Source organism: Bos grunniens, chromosome 23 (assembly GCF_055505025.1).
Source record: "Bos grunniens cultivar Pamir isolate PY7600 chromosome 23, Bosgru_T2T1.0, whole genome shotgun sequence".
NCBI lineage: Eukaryota > Metazoa > Chordata > Mammalia > Artiodactyla > Bovidae > Bos > Bos grunniens.
In genome coordinates this window covers 30,301,482-30,319,484 of record NC_141187.1, presented here as the reverse complement: position 1 = coordinate 30,319,484, position 18,003 = coordinate 30,301,482, and the positions used below count along the sequence as shown (strand labels likewise).

At 45.9% G+C, this 18,003-nt stretch overlaps 1 protein-coding gene across 3 annotated transcripts; it reads left to right on the top strand.

Moving 5' to 3' along the window:
* The first annotated feature begins 1,021 nt into the window (after positions 1-1,021).
* TRIM15 (tripartite motif containing 15) lies at positions 1,022-12,384 on the top strand. Of its 3 annotated transcripts, XM_086369636.1 has the most exons (8): positions 1,023-1,409; positions 1,584-2,015; positions 3,915-4,010; positions 7,572-7,802; positions 8,546-8,568; positions 9,784-9,899; positions 10,283-10,315; positions 11,352-12,384. In XM_086369636.1, the coding sequence occupies exons 2-8, from the start codon at positions 1,647-1,649 to the stop codon at positions 11,867-11,869; spliced, it is 1,386 nt and encodes a 461-aa protein (XP_086225762.1). In that variant the 5' UTR covers positions 1,023-1,409; positions 1,584-1,646; the 3' UTR covers positions 11,870-12,384. The 3 variants fall into 3 exon arrangements, with proteins under 3 accessions (XP_086225763.1, XP_086225762.1, XP_086225761.1); XM_086369635.1 differs by having other exon boundaries at positions 1,023-2,015; XM_086369637.1 differs by lacking the exon at positions 10,283-10,315 and having other exon boundaries at positions 1,022-2,015.
* Positions 12,385-18,003: the final 5,619 nt, after the last annotated feature.

Sequence of the window (18,003 nt, the reverse complement as noted above, 5' to 3'; positions counted from 1 at the left end):
AGTGTTGTCATCCGCATATCTGAGGTTGTTGATGTTTCTCCTGCCTATCTTGATTCCATTGCTTGTAATTCATCCAGCCTAGCGGTTCTCATGATGTGCTCAGCATATAGATTAAACAAGCAGGGTGACAGGAAACTAATATTTAGCCCCAAATAGTAGCAATGTGTGTAATCGGTAGACAAAATTAGTCATAGACATTTTACATTCTTCTTATTTGGTGCTAAAGTCTTTGAAGGGGCTTCACTGGTGGCTCAGTGGTAAAGAATCCACCTGCCAATGCATGGGTTCCATCCCTGGGTCATGAAGATCCCCTGGAGAAGGGCATGGCAATCCACTCTAGTGTTCTTGCCTGGAGAATTCCATGGACAGAGGAGCCTGGAGGCCTACAGCCCGTGGGGCTGCAAAGAGTTGGACACGACTGAGCAAGTAAACAACAAGAAAGTCTGGAATCAGGGCGTATTTTACACATACGGCATTTTTCAGTTGGGACCGGCCACATTCAATGCCCAGCAGCCTCGGGCATTTGGAGGCTCTTGTGCTGGACACTGCAGCTCCAGGGACTGCACTCTTGGGGGCAGAGGGTGTAGGTGGGGGGAAGGGAAGTCGATACACAAAGTAGCTGGAGTGGAAAGGGAGTGAGACAGGGTGGAGGGCTGATCTCCAGAGGGGTTATGGGAGGTGTTTTCCTTGGTTTTATACACAGATGCATGTGAGCGGATGAAGACCCATGACTGTCTGATCCCCTTGTCCTGGCTGGGAGTTCAGGAAGGGCACGCAGCTAGAAGCCAGGAGACTTGAGTAGACTGCAGCCTTGCAGCTTTCTAGCTCTGTGACTCAGGAAAGGTCACTTTACCTTTCGCTTTACATTTCCTATAATCATCACCTGCTCTCAAGGGCTGTTATCAGATTGGATGTAACAATACGAAAATACTAAGCCTTAGATAAATGTGGTTGAACCTGTTTATCTTTTTTTTTTTATTGACTTTTCTAAATTGTATCAACACAGATCACTTGTATTATGCTTTTTTGCCTTCTCCTTGCTGCAGTTGAAAGCTAAAATGGAAGTGCAGAGGAGGGGTCCTGGTGGGCGATCATCACACCTGCAGCATTGAGTAAAGCCTCCAGAACAATCTCCCGGAAGTGAGCACTCCCACTCCAGCTGGACTTTGCCGCTGTGTGCACACCTGTGCACACCTCAGGGCCTGAAGTTTATGGCTCCCACCTGCTCAGCCGGACAGGAAGCAAGGTCTCCTCCCCAAATCTCCCCACCCGCCAGTGGTCAAGGGAAGGATTCCAGGAAACCCCATCTCCCTGTGACCTCATGGTGTGCTCTGTTCCCCACCCCAGGGGCCGGAAGGACTAGAACGAGGGGAGAACGGGCTGCCAGGGCCGCTGTTGGGGAATGCTGGGTAATTCGAGATGCCCTGGAGTTTGAACCCACTCAGCTGATAAGTGGTAGCCGGGACTCTGGGAAGCACAAGAGGTGGAGCCAGGTGGCTTTTCTGTCCGGACACCCCTGCCTTCCCCTCTCTCAGCCTCCCATTCCTTTCCTCTGTGACTCATGTAAAGTGATTCCATTTCAGGGAGAGAGGGTTCATGTGGACTGAGGCAGAGGCCTGAGAGGACGGGCTGGGGAAGACACCGTGATGCCCGCGACCCCCTCCCACAAAGGGGCTACCTGTTCCAAGTGCAAAGGGCCCCTGGAGGATGCAGTGACCGCCGCCTGCGGACACGCCTTCTGCCGGCTGTGCCTTCCTCCACCCTCCCAGATGGGGGCCCAGCCCTCTGGCAGGGTCCTTCTCTGTGCCCTCTGCGAGGAGAAGGAGCCGAGAGAAACCCTCCTGGTCCCTGTGCCCCTGGGCCCTCTCGGGGAGACTTACTGTGAGGAGCACGGCGAGAAGATCTACTTCTTCTGCGAGAATGACGCTGAGTTCCTCTGTGTGTTCTGCCGGGAGGGTCCCTCCCACCAGGCCCACGTCGTGGGCTTCCTGGACGAGGCCATCCAGCCTTACCGGGTAAGAGGCGTGGGATCAGCTCGGGCCATCTGGGGCAGGACAGTGTCCCGAGGTGGTGAAGGGGATGGAGCGGAGAGCTCCAGGAAGAGCCATGGCTGGATATGGTCATGGTCCATATCAGGAGACCAACCCCAGGCTGCTGGGACCTGGGGCAGCCCCAGGCTGAGTGAGACATGGTTCCTTCCATTTGGATGTGTGGCCATTCACAGTCTTGGAGAACTTCAGCTCCAGCCCTGAGGGGACCCCACAGTGATGGAGCACAGAGCATTCTAGCCACGGCTTCACTGGGAAGGAGAGAGAGCAGCTGTCCTCCTGCAGGTCATGGGCAGGGTGGCCTTGGTCTCCCCGGATCCAGACTGGGTATAGGACCTAGCAAGGCCCCGACGGCTGGGGCTCAGAGGGGAGGCAGGATGGGGAGGTCATCCTACAAGAGCTGCTCTTCTTTTTGAGAAGTGGGGTGTGGCAGTACAGTAGTCCCTCTGGTCCTGGGGACACTATCCACTCCTATCTGCCCCTCAGGTCCCTTTTGTCACCCAGTCACCAGGTCTGGAAGTGGCTTCCCTGGAACCATCTCTCATCTTTCCCTCGGCATTATCCCCACAACCACCATGGAATCCAGGCTGTCCCCGTCTGTCACAGAGGCTCCATCAAGGGCCCTGTCTACACTCTCACCTTTCCGGTCACCCTCCAGTCTGCTGCGAGGCAGAGCCTCCCAAATCACAAAGCCCATCATGTCGCTCCCCTGCTCACAACCATCCTGTGGATCCTGACTCTGTGTCTGAAGAAAGCCCATGCCTTTAGCATTCAAGGCCACTTGCATTCGGGATCCTGCCTTTATCTGTCAGCCACCTTCTCCAGGCACGTCCAGACAGACTGACCGTTATATACCTGCTGTTTGCTGAATTAACACTCTTTCCTGCTTCTAATACTTTTTAGTAGTTTCTTCTTCTTGGAAAGCTTTCCACTCCCCTCACTCTTTTTTTTCCCCCCTTAGTGTTTTCTTTTTTTTGTATTGGGGTATAGCCAACTAACAATGTTGTGATAATTTCAGGTGAACAGTGAAGGGACTCAGCCATCCATATACATGCATCCATTCTTCCCCGAACTCCCCTCCCATCCAGGCTGCCACATAACATTGAGCAGAGTTCCACGTGCTATACAGCAGGACCTTGTTGGTTACCCATTTTAAATATAGCAGTGTGTACTATATATATTTAACTATTTTATATATATAAAAATATATATACTGTACATATTTAAATATATCAGTATTGATCCCCAAATCCCTGACTATCCCTTCACCCCACCCTTCCCCCTGCCAGCAACTGTAAATTCACTAAGTCTGCTTCACTATTTTTTTTTTTTAAGCCATTTTACCAAATTTTAAGTGTACAGTTCAGAGGCATTAACTACCTTCCTCCCCTTCTCTTACCCAACTGGAAATTTGTCTTTCATGGCCTATTGTAACTGGTAGCTGCTTTCTACAACCTTCCTTTGCCCCTGCAGGCAGAATTGCCCCCTCTGCTGTGCACCCATCTCACTGTGTACACACCTCAATTGTTGCATTTGTCTGTATGTCATTCACTTGTGACAGACTCCATCTCTACATGGTGGTCTTTTTTTTTTTTTTCTTCTTCAATTTTTGAGCTGAGCAGCATGGCTTATGGGATCTTAGTTGCCCAATCGGGGATCAAACTCTGGGCCCAGGCAGTGAGAGAGCCAAGTCCCAACCACTAGACCACCAAGAAAGTCCTGATAGTGGTCTTTTACAGACAAGAAGTGGGTCTTTTTTTTAACCTTTGACTTCTTCAGCACATGACAATGTGCCGGGAACATGGTAGACAATTGAGTCAAATCATGAACTCAGCTACCTCCTTCTGCCTATTCTTCTATCCACAGGACCGTCTCAGGAGTCGGTTGGAAGCTCTGAGCACGGAGAGAGATGAGATTGACGACATGAAGAGCCGGGAAGACCAGAAGCTCCAAGTGCTCCTGGTAAAGGCCACATCCCCATAGGCCATCTTCTCCTTTGGGGATTTTCTTTTCTCATTTTTTGTTAATTTTCAACTCTGTTCATTTTCATCTCAGTTTTCACAGAGCTTTCTATTTGGTTGTTTTCCAAATACAGTTTTGCAGTTCTTTTTTTTTCTCCTTCAAATTAAGCTTTTTCCTGTTTTTCCATGTCTTTAAACCTTATTGTTGGAGAAGGCAATGGCACCCCACTCCAGTACCGTTGCCCGGAAAATCCCATGGATGGAGGATCCTGGTAGGCTGCAGTCCATGGGGTCACAAAGAGTCGGACACAACTGAGCGACTTCACTTTCACTTTCCACTTTCATGCATTGGAGAAGGAAATGGTAACCCACTCCAGTGTTCTTGCCTGGAGAATCCCATGGACGGAGAAACCTGGTGGGCTGCAGTCCATGGTGTCGCACAGAGTCAGACGTGACTGAAGCGACTTAGCAGCAGCAGCAGCAGCAAACCTTATTGTTAGTATCTGAAGGTTACGTGATGTTTAATTTCTTTTAACCCTTCATCTTGGTAACTTATTTTCTTGTGCGCTTTCCTGTGGGTCTCACATTTCGGGTCCCGGTCTCACATTTCGGGTCCCACATCTGGGGTGGCTCCAGTCAGCACCTTTCTTTGTTTATTCCGAGGGGGCAGGGTGGGGACGATCCACACGGGAGTGAGGGCCATGTGATCAGTCAAGTATCTGGATGGAGCCCTGGCCTCTCAGTTTGATCGCTCTTCTGGATCCTGCTCTTAATAACTTCTGGTCCTGAGACATTCCCCAAGCTTCCCATCAGCTCCGTCGGACATTTTAAGGATTCTTGTAAACTTTGAGAATTTTTGGTTGTCTGCATTAGACAGCTTTTGGGAATAAGTATAATTTTGTTCTAAATCATCAAATATCCACCTAGCATCCACGAATAAAATGTCTCACAGAGACACTCGTGGCAGAACAGAGTCTCATAAGAAATCCTGATTTTCTTCATTTAGAACACCCCACCCCACATATCATATAATAACATTACTTGTAGAGTGTAATTATTTTCTATATATTTATTTTTGGCTGCACTGGGTCTTCGTTGCTGTGCACGGGTTTTCTCTAGTTGTGGGGGGCTCTCTAGTTTCAGTGTGTGGACTTCTCTTTGCAGTGGCTTCCCTTGTTGTAGAGCATGGGCTTAGTTGCACTGTGGCATGTAGGATCCTCCCCGACCAGGGACTGAACCCATGTCCCCTGCATTGGCAGGCAGACTTCCAACCACTAGACCACTAGGGAAGCCCTATAATTATTTTCCTAATACTTGAAAGTGTTTTTATGGTTTGCACAAATTTCTGATGTGATAATCCTCCACTTTAATGAATAAGGCATGTACATGGCCAGAATTACTATTTTTCTTTTCTTTCTTTTAAGGGTGCATTTTCTCCTTCCACCCCAGCTTTTATTAAGGTATACTTGAGAAATAAATATGCAACATGATGTTTTGACAAATGTATACATTGTTTCGGAGAAGGCAATGGCACCCCACTCCAGTACTCTTGCCTGGAAAATCCCATGGATGGAGGAGCCTGGTAGGCTGCAGTCCATGGGGTTTCGAAGAGTCGGACACGACTGAGCAACTTCACTTTCACTTTTCACTTTCATGTATTGGAGAAGGAAATGGCAACCCACTCCAGTGTTCTTGCCTGGAGAATCCCAGGGACCGGGGAGCCTGGTGGGCTGCCGTCTATGGGGTCACACAGAATCGGACACGACTGAAGCGACTTAGCAGCAGCAGCATACATTGTTTCCTGTGACCTTAAGGTAGTTTTGGTAGAATTAGGTGAATTTAGTCTTTTATCTCTAGTCTCAATGCTTCCTCCTTAGCACTCCTTTGACTCTGCAAAAGTAATATCAGTTTGGATTTGCTATTTAATCCAGTAGCTATTTAAAATGATCCTAAATTCAATTTTCTTACAGCTATATAGTACTTATTAGTTATATCTTAACTAATATTTTTATTGTCATTCCCAGTGCTGAGAAAATATGACCTATAGGATTTCTGCTGTAGGATTTCGTAAAGTAAATGATACATTTTTAGGCCTAAAACCTTGCAATATTAAAATAATATTCTGTAGTATTTGAAAGTTATGTCCATATTCTGATAAGTGCTCAAAAGTGCTTTTCATAAGTCTACCTGACTAGTCAAACTTTAGAATAAAGTTATTTAACACATTGTGTTTATTTGTTTTTAAAACTCACTTTATTTAAACAAAAATTTTACCCATTTCTCCCACTTGGAAATCCCCATTTAGGGGTTTTCTTAGCAGACTCTGGGGCAGCTTGTTATCTGGTGTCCATTGCCTGGCTGGGAAGAATGGGCAGACTGTTCTTATTCACCTCCCTGACTTGCTTCTGCCTCTGTCTCTGCAGAAGGGCATTTGGGGTCAAGTTGAGGAATCCCAGAATATCAGAGCTGGAAGTGGTTCTGGCATCTTCTAATCCAAGACCCATTTTGCCAGCCATTATTTTTCAGAGCAGAAACTTCATGTCCAGAAAAGTGATGCTCCCAAGGCCACATGGAAAAGTCCAAGCTCATGATGAAATGACTAAAGCCTGGTTCTCTTAACCCTTAATCCATTGCTCTTCCCATTACAGTCTGTCTACCTGAAAGCATTGCCTTCACGTAGGAAGCCTGGGGCCAGAAAATGTATGCCAGTGTCTGCATGCTAGGACTGATCACAAGGCTGACCCCGAGGACAGTGGGCTGATGGTGTGGCAGTATCTGGCTCCCTCCCATCTCTTTTCTTGTGCTACAAAGTTCTCCAGGAGGAAATCCACACTGTGGAATCTCTGACCAAGGAGAGAGAGTCTGGGGACAGGAAGATCTCCAGCATCCCTGAATGTCCATCAAAACATGCCCTGTAGATGGCGACCTCGGTGGCTAAGACCAACACCACACCATTCTCTCACACAGTGCATGCATGTTCAGTCATGGACACGACCCCATGAACTGTAGCCCACCAGGCTTCTCTGTCTGTGGAATTTTCACAGCAAGAATACTGGATTGGGTTGCCATTTCCTTCTCCAAGGGATCTTCCCGACCCAAGGATCGAACATGTGTCTCCTGTGTCTCCTGCATTGCAGGTGGATTCTTTACCACTTGAGCCAGTAGGGAAGCCCTCTCTTCTCATAAGTTGTGCTCTAATCACAGCCTCCTCTAGCTTCAGTTGCTCTCTAAGAGATCATCTCCACCTGACTCTAGAGATGGTATGGGAGGGTTAGGATGGTATTGCAGATGTGGAAGTATGTTTGAAAATCCTGGCTCTGAGAGCATGATGTGCATTATTATTAGAATCCCTAGGCGAGATGAGAGCATGACTCTCATCCTTGGTAAGTTTATCCTGACACCTACCTACTTGTATTAATACCATAATATTATTTGGGAGGATGAATCTTGGAACTGCTTACTCCCTGACCCTTTTAATCAACAGTAAGGATATAGACGAGGCTCCGGGAACCCAGCTCTGTGAGTTTCTCCCTAACTATGCCTGTCTTTCTACCCCTTGCAGACTCAGATAGAAAGCAAGAAACAGCAGGTGGAAGCGGCTTTTGAGAGGCTGCAGCAGGAGCTGGGGAAACAGCAGCACCTCCTCCTGGCCAGGCTGACGGAGCTGGAGCGGCAGATATGGAAGGAGAGGGATGAGTATCTCTCCAAACTCTCTGAGGAAGTGGCCCGGCTGGGTGCCCAGGTCAAGGAGCTGGAGGAGAAGTGTCAGCAGCCAGCAAGTGAGCTTCTGCAAGTGAGAGACACCCCACCAGCTCATGGGATAGGAGAGGGAGCCCACAGGAAGGGGACACCATGCTGGGGGCTGGAAGATGCTGGAGAGAGACAGGAAAGGGAAGCGGAGATGATGTGTAATGAGAGGGACTGATGGTTATTGGGTTCCTTTGGCCCAGGGAGGTTACAGAGATGAAGTCTCAGAAGAGCTGGATGACTTTCCCATGTCACATACGGTGGTCATGCCAAAGGCTTTGGAGTCTGATGGTCTTGGGCTTCAGTGTCAGTCAGCTCTGCCAGCTGTGACACTGGCAAATCTCATAACCTCTCTAAACATGGGGAGATAATTTTGTTGCAAAGACCATAAAAAAAAATTTCATGCAAAATGCTTACCATAGTCCCTGGCTCACTGAAAGGACTCGGAAAACAGTTCCTGTTGTGATTATCACTACATTATCCTGTTTCATATCTTCTGGCTGGTAACTCAAGGCCTGGTCCCTGCTCTCCACCATCTCCTAATGGTTGGAGGCAGAACACACTCCTAGGATGAGGCTGAGACAGAGGAACCAGCTAATGAACTGACAACACAGTCCCACGTGAGTAAGGAAGCATGATGTAAATGAGCAGTCTATGAGTAGGTGATTAAACAGATCAGCTCTCTGGAGGGGAGAGTTTTGAGCTGATATGAAAAGGAAGAAAGGATGTACAGAAGCCCTGATGGGAAGGATGTATAGAAACTAAGTGCATTTTTTTTTCCTTTTGTAGGATGTCAGAGTCAACCAGAGCAGGTAGGCCCCACTCTCCCAGACTGAAGGGGGGAGGCATGCACTGTGGGACTGAAGGTGCAGGCTCCTACACCTCGCACCTACATGTGGTTACCCAGAGAAGCAAAAGCACTTCGACAGACACTCTGTCATCCTCTCACACACAAACAGCCCCAGTTTACTCAGGTCTGTATGCTAAGGCTCCTTTTTAAACTGGTACTGGGGACACATTTTCTTCCCCTTAGAAGTGAAGTTATAAATAATAATCATGGGGAATTCCCTGGCATAGAACTCCATGCTCTCACTGTCTAGGGCCTGGGTTCAATGGCTGATAGGGAAACTAAAACCCCACAAACCATGTGGCACGGCCAAAATAGTAATAATTTTAAAAATTAAATAATAATTATGTTGAACTGATCCAGGAACATCTTATTTAATTCCTGAAATTATTAGTGTTTGAGTCAGTATTTAACATCATGTAAAATGTCAGTCAAAGGGGAAATATTTAGTACAGAATATGAGAAGCACAAAACAGGAAGACCAGTCTATTCTTTCAATCATTTTTCCCACTCAACTTGAGACACAGTGACTAGGGAAGAGTCCTCATGTATTGTTGCCCACGTGTGTGTAGGGGGGCTGAAGTCAGGTGCCCATGAATCAGGAAGTTCTCTAAACATACTTCCAAAGAGTGTCAGAGATCTAGATCTAGAAGAGTTTTTCTGAGGTCTTCATGTCTGATGAAGAGGAGAAGTGCTTGTCAGTCACACAGAGACTGACAAGCAAAGACTGAGCTGGAACCAGCATTGAGGTCTTTCTCTCTCGCTGCGGTGTAGGATTTCTTTCATCTCCTTTTTTCATCCCTCTTCAACCCCTTTCCCTTTGTACCAAACATCATGCAAATTAGATTGTTTAAGGCTGTTTTTCAAATGGCACTGTACCGCCCTCTAGAGGCTAATAGGGGTGGTGATCTTTTCTCTTTTGGTCCCCAGGGGTACATTCTCTTAAAGCACCTGTATCTAATTCCTGAGAAGTGGTTACCGTTAGTTCCTCTTAGGTCTAGCTGAAAGGCTTCTTGCTTTAGTAACTCCACATTTCCAGCAAAGATAAGAGATGTCACTCAATCTAATTATTCACCACAGATGCCAAGATTCTTGAGTCAGATTTTAGCCTCATTGGGTCTGAATGACCCAAACATTATTTTTGGAATTAGAACCTAACTGGTTACCAACTTGTCTGCAGGTGTGAGATGAAGACTTTTTTGAGTCCAGAGGCCATTTCTCCTGACCTTGTCAAAAAGATCCGCGATCTCCACAGGAAAATACTCACCCTCCCAGAGATGATGAGGGCGTTCTCTGGTAAGTGAAAGGGGACAGCAACTTCCCCCATTCCCATCAGTTTCCCATCTGCCTTCCATGAAGCTCCATCTTCACCTTCCCAACCTGGCTCAAGGCGTCTCCCATCCCTTAAGCCTTCCCTTAGTGATCCTACTCTGCCCAGAGAGACCATTCCTTTGAGCATCCCCTCTCCCCAAGGATGGGAACGGCAGAGTCAGGAAGGTGAGGACATCATCTCTCTCACAGCAGAAGCCCCCTTTCTTCTGTCCTTGTCCTCACATTGTTCCCAGGACACACTGTGCTTATTTATTTGAAATAAGAACTAATAAGTCCTATAAATCTAATAATAATAAGGCCTATAAGAAGTAATAAGTCGCAGGTCTTTCTATTTTTGCTTCCCTCAGAAAATCTGGTGCATCATCTGGAAACAGAATCAGGTAAACACTTGGGGGCCTTGGGAGCCATTTTTTCATTTATCCCTTAGTGCACTCATCCATCCACTCCAAGACAGAAGGACAGAACAATTAAACACACAAACTCTGGAGCCTGGTTGCTTGGGTTCTCTGTTCTAGCTTTTGCTAGTTATGAGACACTGGCAAGTCATTAAGCTTCTTTGTCCCTCTTTGTACTATTATAATTAATATAATAGTACCCATCCCATAAGTAGTTGAAGGTAAATGAATTCATGTATTAGTAAACTTAGTATAATACCTGGCACATAGTAAGTGCTCAATTAATATTAGATTACACATACATATTATTTATTTAAAATACTTATCAAATGCTTGGTCTTTTTGCCCAAATTTGTCCTAGACTCTTTATTGACCTGGACAAATACTGTACAATTCTTTAAATAGCATTTACTTTTAAGCTTCCCTGGTGATCCAGATGGCAAAGAGTTCACCTGCAATGCAGGAGACCCAGGTTCGATCCCTGGGATGGGAAGATCCCCTGGAGAAAGGAATGGCAACCCATTCCAGTATTCTTGCCTGGAGAATTCCATGGACAGAGGAGCCTGGTAGACTACAATCCATGGGGTCACGAAGAGTCAGACACGACTTATAAATTGGTGCTTAATTGAGAAACTATTTCCAAAAGCATCACCTTATTCTGCTTCTCAAATTTAACTTGTAGAAAACTCAACTGCGGGGGGTGGGGGGGTCTTACTAAAATGCAGATTCTGATGCAGTAGGTCTGGGTTAGGGCCCAAGATTCTGCATTTCTAACAAGCTCCCAGGCAAGTGATGGTCCTGATTCATGGACCCCACTTTGAGAAGCAAAGCCTTGCAGCACCCCTTGCCGGTCAGGTATAGATGTCATCCTCTGCCTCCTGGAACAAAACTGAGGTTCTGAGAAGCGGGACAATGACAGGCTGCACAAGGCGGATGCTCTTTGTACCTCCCACTCACAGTGCTCCGTCTAGGGGCATTTTCGGAGCCGCCAGTTCTGATGTACACGCCTTCCTCCCAATAGGGGTCGTCACTCTGGACCCTCAGACCGCTAGCCGGAGCCTGGTCCTCTCCGAGGACAGGAAGTCTGTGAGGTACACCCGGCAGAAGCAGAACCTGCCCGACAGCCCCCTGCGCTTCGAGGGTCTCCCGGTGGTGCTGGGGTCCCCCGGCTTCTCCTCGGGGCGCCATCGCTGGCAGGTGGAGGTGCAGCTGGGGGACGGCGGCGGATGCACGGTGGGGGTGGTCGGGGAGGAGGTGAGGAGGAAGGGGGAGCAGGGCCTGAGCGCCGAGGAGGGCGTCTGGGCGGTGGTCCTCTCCCACCAGCAGTGCTGGGCCAGCACCTCCCCGGGGACCGACCTGCCGCTGAGCGACATCCCGCGTCACGTGGGCGTCGCCCTGGACTACGAGGCGGGGCGCGTGGCCCTGCTGGACGCCGACACCCAGGCGCCCATCTTCACCTTCACCGCCTCCTTCTCCGGCAAAGTCTTTCCCTTCTTCGCTGTCTGGAAAAAGGGTTCCTGCCTTACTTTAAAAGGCTGAAGCAGGCCTTCCGATGGGCAGTGAGGCGCCCGGGGGATCCAGCGCCGACCCTTGGACGATTCGTTAGGACATGGGATCTCCAAGTCCCTATAGTTTTGTAATTTTTTTCATTTTATTTATCGTATGTCTTTCAACTCTCGGAAGTCCCTGGTCACCCTGCTGAGGCTCCTGCCTTCTGTGCACTCCCTAGGGAAGAACCAGAGACAGGCAGGTTGCCACCAGGACACCAAAGTTGAGTAGTCAGTGGTTTTTTTTTTTTTTTTTGGTTTGGGGGGGACTAAAATAAAACTTTATTTAAAGTTTCGAAATAACTATCATGGGAAAAGCCAGAACTGTGTGGAGCTTGCATTAATGTATCAAGTTGACTGTTTTTTTTTTGGACATACACATGGAGATGCTTTCGTCTCTCTGATCTTAGAGTCTCTTCATCCAGCCCCAAGTGGACCCAGGTCCCCTTTCTTTCTGGTCCTTTCTCTTGTAGAGTATGTCCTAATAAAGTGTGCAACCCACCCAGACTCCTGCGTCCCGTGTGTCTAATCGGTGCTGCTGGGGTGGACAGAAAGGCCAGTGGAATCTCTGTGACCAATACATATCCTGTCCCTTTTACTCAGGACTTGCCTGAGGGCAGGCTAGCCAGACCTTACTTTTCAATAAGAGGAGGCTTGTGTTCAGTTCCAACTCACCTCTTAAACATTTATTATTGTTACTGTTGTTATTGGACACAGAATCTGACTACACATTCAAGTAAGTTCACAAAGTATGAATCTCTGTAAGAATGATGATGATTCACACACTACCACCATCACCACCTCGGCTATACTTTCTGATTCTAGCTCTCTCCTTTCAAGTTTAACACTTATATTCCCATCCTCCCATCCCAACACTGGGGAAAAAATCTACCTTCTTCCCCTATCAGGGTCTCTCTAGTAGAAATCTATGTACAAGATTACCTTTTGTATCCTATGAGCCCTGTTCCTGAACTATGGGGTCAGATGTTTTCAAGATACTCCAAGTGCTTGTACCCTGTGTGAACCGCATTACTAAACTGTAATATGAATCATTGTGATGGAATAATTACCACCAATTTCAGTAGATTAATATAAGTCCTTGATACAAAAGAAGCGAATCCGAGGCTCTTCTGTCATCACAGGCAGAACCACTCTGTGTCTAACCCAGAAAAAAATCAAATTGTTTGATAGTCCAACCTAGTACTAGTAGTAGTGAAACGTGAAAGCTGAGTTCTGTTCAGAGAGCTGAAGAATGAATTCTGCTAACTCGTGAACACTCACACAGGCAAAGTTTATTTTAGAAGATAGAGATACAAAGCCCTCAGTATAGACACTGAGAGGGGATGAAGAGGCCCCAAAAGGCAGGGATTACAGCAGTTTTGTATCTTTACTAGTATTGATCTGTACATTTTTGGTTGGCTCATGACTTTAATATATGGCATTTTTTGACCAACTAGTTTAAATGTCTCAATGTCCAGTTTGTCAGTTTATGGTTTTCTTGGATCCCCCAGTTTCTCAGTTTCTCCAGACATTGCGACGCCATCCCTTGACCCTTTCTCAAGACCCCAGCTCATTAGTTAGGGGCTAGATGTCTGTTTAGGAGCTAATTGTAGCTAAATGTCTACCTGGAGTTTTTCTCCTTGATAAACTGGACAGCAGTTAATGATTGTCTTTTCCTGGGTCTGAATGTTTTATGATCCTCCAGACCAGGGAAGCATTCCTCTGAATGCCTGAAAATTGAGTGAGATGCTCACTTAAGAAGAGAAAAATTGAATTTAATAAAAATGAATTGAGGTCTCAAAGTCTTATACTGTCTAGCAATTTCTGCTTCAGCTGTATTACCTAATGTTTCTTATAAAAGCTGTATCAATATATACTCCTGGTTTTTAAAAGATTCGAACATTTTCAGAGTGAAAAGTCCCACTCTCCTTACTTCCTCTTATCACATCTCATAAAACCCTGGTTAAACATTTTGTGTATACTGCCAGTTTTGTAGACAAGTGTATTTAACCTTTTTTTTTAATGAACTTATGAGATTATTCCATAAATACTCTTTGCAATCCCCCTCTCATGATACGCAACACATGCCTCATTGTAACATTTGTCAAATATTACCCAAATCAAAAGTTATTTTTCAAAAATACATATCTTCCTTTGAACATTTTGACAAACCTGCGAAATACAGAGGACTTACTTTGTTTTTCTCATCCCGTGGCTGAGAAAACTGGCACAAGTTAAAGGAACTATCTGACAGGCTTCTCAGCTGGTCTTTGTAACCTGTGGGAAGTGGAATCCTCAGGCCGGTGACCTGATGAAGAAGCTCAGACTTGCCAGACAGGTCGATGGGGCTTTGTTTCTTTTCCTCTGTCCTGAACTACTGTTTCAGACAGACAAGACTTTTTCAGTTGAGTATGAAATAGAAAAAAACAAATGAACGACTTACACTGTGTTTCCAGGCCTCTAGTACTTCTCCTTTTAGGGTGGACCAGCAGACAGAGGGCTGTGGATATGCACATGTGGAGGCTCTGGGCCAAAATAAAATTGCCCTGAATGAAGAAAAGATTCCGAAGCCTAAAGCGAAGGCTTAGGAGTACATAAGCCCCAAGGATGAGGACTGGGAGCTATCTGGAGGAAAGGCAGAGGAAAATAATCCATTTGATGGCCCCACTGGAAAGTTGGAGAATATCTGTGTTGCAGTGTTTGTGCTGTAAAGCCATCCTTTATCTTCTCTGTGGGATCTTTGGCACAATCTCCATTGATCTCGATATTTCTGTCAGCACTGCAGTTTCCTGGGAACAAGAGACTGTTGAGTTTTGTCCACTACTGAGAGTGTGCTCAGTTGCTCTGTCATGTTCGACTCACTGCAAGTCCGTGGACTGTAGCCCACCAGGCTTCTCTGTCCATGGAATTTTCCATGGCAAAATTATTGGAGCAGGTTGCCATTTCCTACTCCAGGGCATTTTCCTAACCCAGGGATCGAACCTGCGTCTCACATCTCCTGCATTGGCAGGTGGATTCTTTACTACTACTACCACCTGGGAAGCCCGTCCCCTACTGGGCAGGAGGCAAAAAGAGATCTCACAACTTCCTTACCCATTCCTCTGTTGATGGATGTTTAGGTTGCCTCCGTGTCCCGGCTATTGTAAATAGTGCTGCAATGAACACTGGGGTGCGTGTATCTTTTTGAACTGTGATTTTCTTTCCTGGGTATATGCCCAGGAGTAGGATTGCTGGATCATATGGTAGTTCTATTTTTAGTTCTTACAGGAAACTCCATACTGTTCTCCATAATGGCTGTATAATTTATATTCCCACCAACAGTGTACAAGCATTCCCTTTCTCCACCCCTTCTCCGGCATTCATTGTCTGTAGATTTTTTTTTTTGATGATGGTCATTCTGCAGATGTGGTGCATATATTCAATGGAATATTCAGTTCAGTTCAGTTCAGTCGTTCAGTCGTGTCCGACTCTTTGAGACCCCATGAATCGCAGCACGCCAGGCCTCCCTGTCCATCACCAACTCCCGGAGTTCACTCAGACTCATGTCCATCGAGTCAGTGATGCCATCCAGCCATCTCATCCTCTGTCATCCCCTTCTCCTCCTGCCCCCAATCCCTCTGAGCATCAGAGTCTTTTCCAATGAATCAACTCTTCGCATGAGGTAGCCAAAGTACTGGAGTTTCAGCTTTAGCATCATTCCTTCCAAAGAAATCCCAGGGCTGATCTCCTTCAGAATGGATTGGTTGGATCTCCTTGAAGTCCAAGGGACTCTCAAGAGTCTTCTCCAACACCACAGTTCCAAAGCATCAATTCTTTGGCACTCAGCTTTCTTCACAGTCCAACTCTCACATCCATACATGACCACCAGAAAAACCATAGCTTTGACTAGATGGACCTTTGTTGGCAAAGTAATATCTCTGCTTTTCAACGTGTTATCTAGGTTGGTCATAACTTTTCTTCCAAGGAGTAAGCGTCTTTTAATTTCATGGCTGCAGTCACCATCTGCAGTGATTTTGGAGCCCCAAAAAATAAAGTTTTTTTATTGTTTTGACACTTTATTAATGGAATATTACTCGAGCATAAAAAGGAACGAAATTGTGTAGTTTGAAGAAACATGAATGGACCTAGAGACTGTCATACAGAGTGAAATAGATCAGAAAAACCATATATTTACACTTATAAGTGGAATCTAGAAAAGGGGTAGAGATGATCTAATTTGCAAAGCAGAAATAGAGACACAGACCTAGAGAACAAATGTATGGATACCAAGGGAGCAGAGGGTGGCATGGGATAATTGAGAGACTGGGCTAAAGAAAAAAAGAGAGAGACAAAGATATCCCACAAAAGAGTTGCCAGGCTGCTGGATTACGTACACTCAAGGTGCCTTAGTGAACTAGAGGGGTGATTATAGGGAACCTGAAGCCCAAGAATGGTGATTACGCTGGGCTGGTTGTGATGGGAACAGGAGCCATGGCAATGCATTATCTCTGATTCTTGCCTTGCTCTCCGTGCAGGGCCCATTTTTGAGCCTACCAGTGGGGCTTGCTGTCCTTACTCATGTCCTTTATTTTCCTGCTCATTTCAGTCCTTTCTTTTTTTCTGGCTTTCAGTGCAGAGTTAACGCAATCATATTCCTTCATTCTAGGAACATGATCATCAGCCCATGCAAGGTCTTCTTGTTTTGTTTATATTTTCTCCTGTATCTCCGTTCTCACATTGTCCTCACCCCTGCAGGCAGTTACTCTCTAATGTTTTCCATGTATCCTTGGATACAGAAGAATCTTTGAATATATTAATAGTACTGTACTAGACCTGTTTCTTACTTTTTAAAACCCAGTACTATGATTTTTAAAGTTTAATCATGTTGCTGTTTATACATCTAATTTATAGGTTCTAATTGCAGAATAGTATTCTACAATACACAGTACCATATTTTATCATATTTTATTTTGGCAAAGGGTTTCTGGGTTACCTCCATCTGCCTTTGACAATAAGCAACGTGTGATGAACTTCCCTGGTGGTCCAGAGGTTCAGTCTCTGTGCTTCCATAGATCACTGGTCAGGGAACCAAGATCCCACATGCCACAGTGTGGAGGAGGGTGGGGAAGCAATACTGGGATGAAGAGCCTAGTACTCCTCCCTGCATAAGAGGCCTCAGATACAGCCCAGAAGAGGATGGCTGCTAATGCCCTCTTAATTTCTCAAGCACCACCAAATTGCTCCCTAGAACTATATCTGTTACAAGGAAGAACAAATCTGACTCCATGTTGGATCTGCTTCTTTTCACTTTAACCTTTGTTCTCCATTGCTTTTGTTATTATAACCACTAAAAGGATGCTGTCTATAGCTGTAAACATACATTATGGCCTGTTTTGGGAAACCCAGCCCTTCTGCCTGAATGTTAAGCTAAAGTGCCCTTGTTCAGCTCCCAGGGAGACATTCAGATCCTGCCCACCTGTGAATGGTTGCAGAAAAGAAGAAATCAACACATTCCCTCCTTGATGCTGGTCTGGCCAGGAGATATTTTGTAAGATTTATGGCCTTTATACTATATTTCCTCACCTCTTCCAGCTCTGTTCTATAAAAGAGACTGGTGTCCAGACCCTGATAAGATGGTACTCTCGGACATTAACCTCCTGGGACACCCAGATTTCCAATAAAGTTGATATTCCTTGCCTCAACACATCATCTCCCGATTACTGGCCTGTCTTGCGGCAAGCAGACCAAGCTTCAATTTGGTAACATATCCGTTTACATTTCCACCAGAGGACCTCTGAGATTCTTGCTCCCCCATCCCCACCCCAAAAACAGGTGCTATCAAACTTGCTAATTTCTGAAAATCTCCTGACTGTAAAGTGATCTCTCACTATTGTTTTATTTTTCTCATTTTCTGACTACATGTGAGGGTGCCTATCTCTTCTGGAATTTTCTCTCAGGTCTTCTTCTCATTTTTCAGTTTTCCATCTTTTCTTTATTGATTTCCAGAATTCCTTGTGTATTTGAGACATTCATCTCCTGCTCATTTTAGACTTGAAACTGACTCATTAGCTCTGATAATGGTGTTATTCATTAGGTTAAAATCTTGAGTTTTGGTAATACATTTCATAAATTTTCACTTTGCTATTT

Excerpts from the sequence above, each read along its gene's own strand:
- TRIM15 (XM_086369636.1), top strand. The coding sequence starts at position 1,647 with ATGCCCGCGACCCCCTCCCACAAAGGGGCTACCTGTTCCAAGTGCAAA. Across the intron at positions 8,569-9,783 it reads GTCAGAGTCAACCAGAGCAG|GTGTGAGATGAAGACTTTTT; the intron begins GTAGGCCCCACT and ends ACTTGTCTGCAG. Across the intron at positions 9,900-10,282 it reads GATGATGAGGGCGTTCTCTG|AAAATCTGGTGCATCATCTG; the intron begins GTAAGTGAAAGG and ends TGCTTCCCTCAG.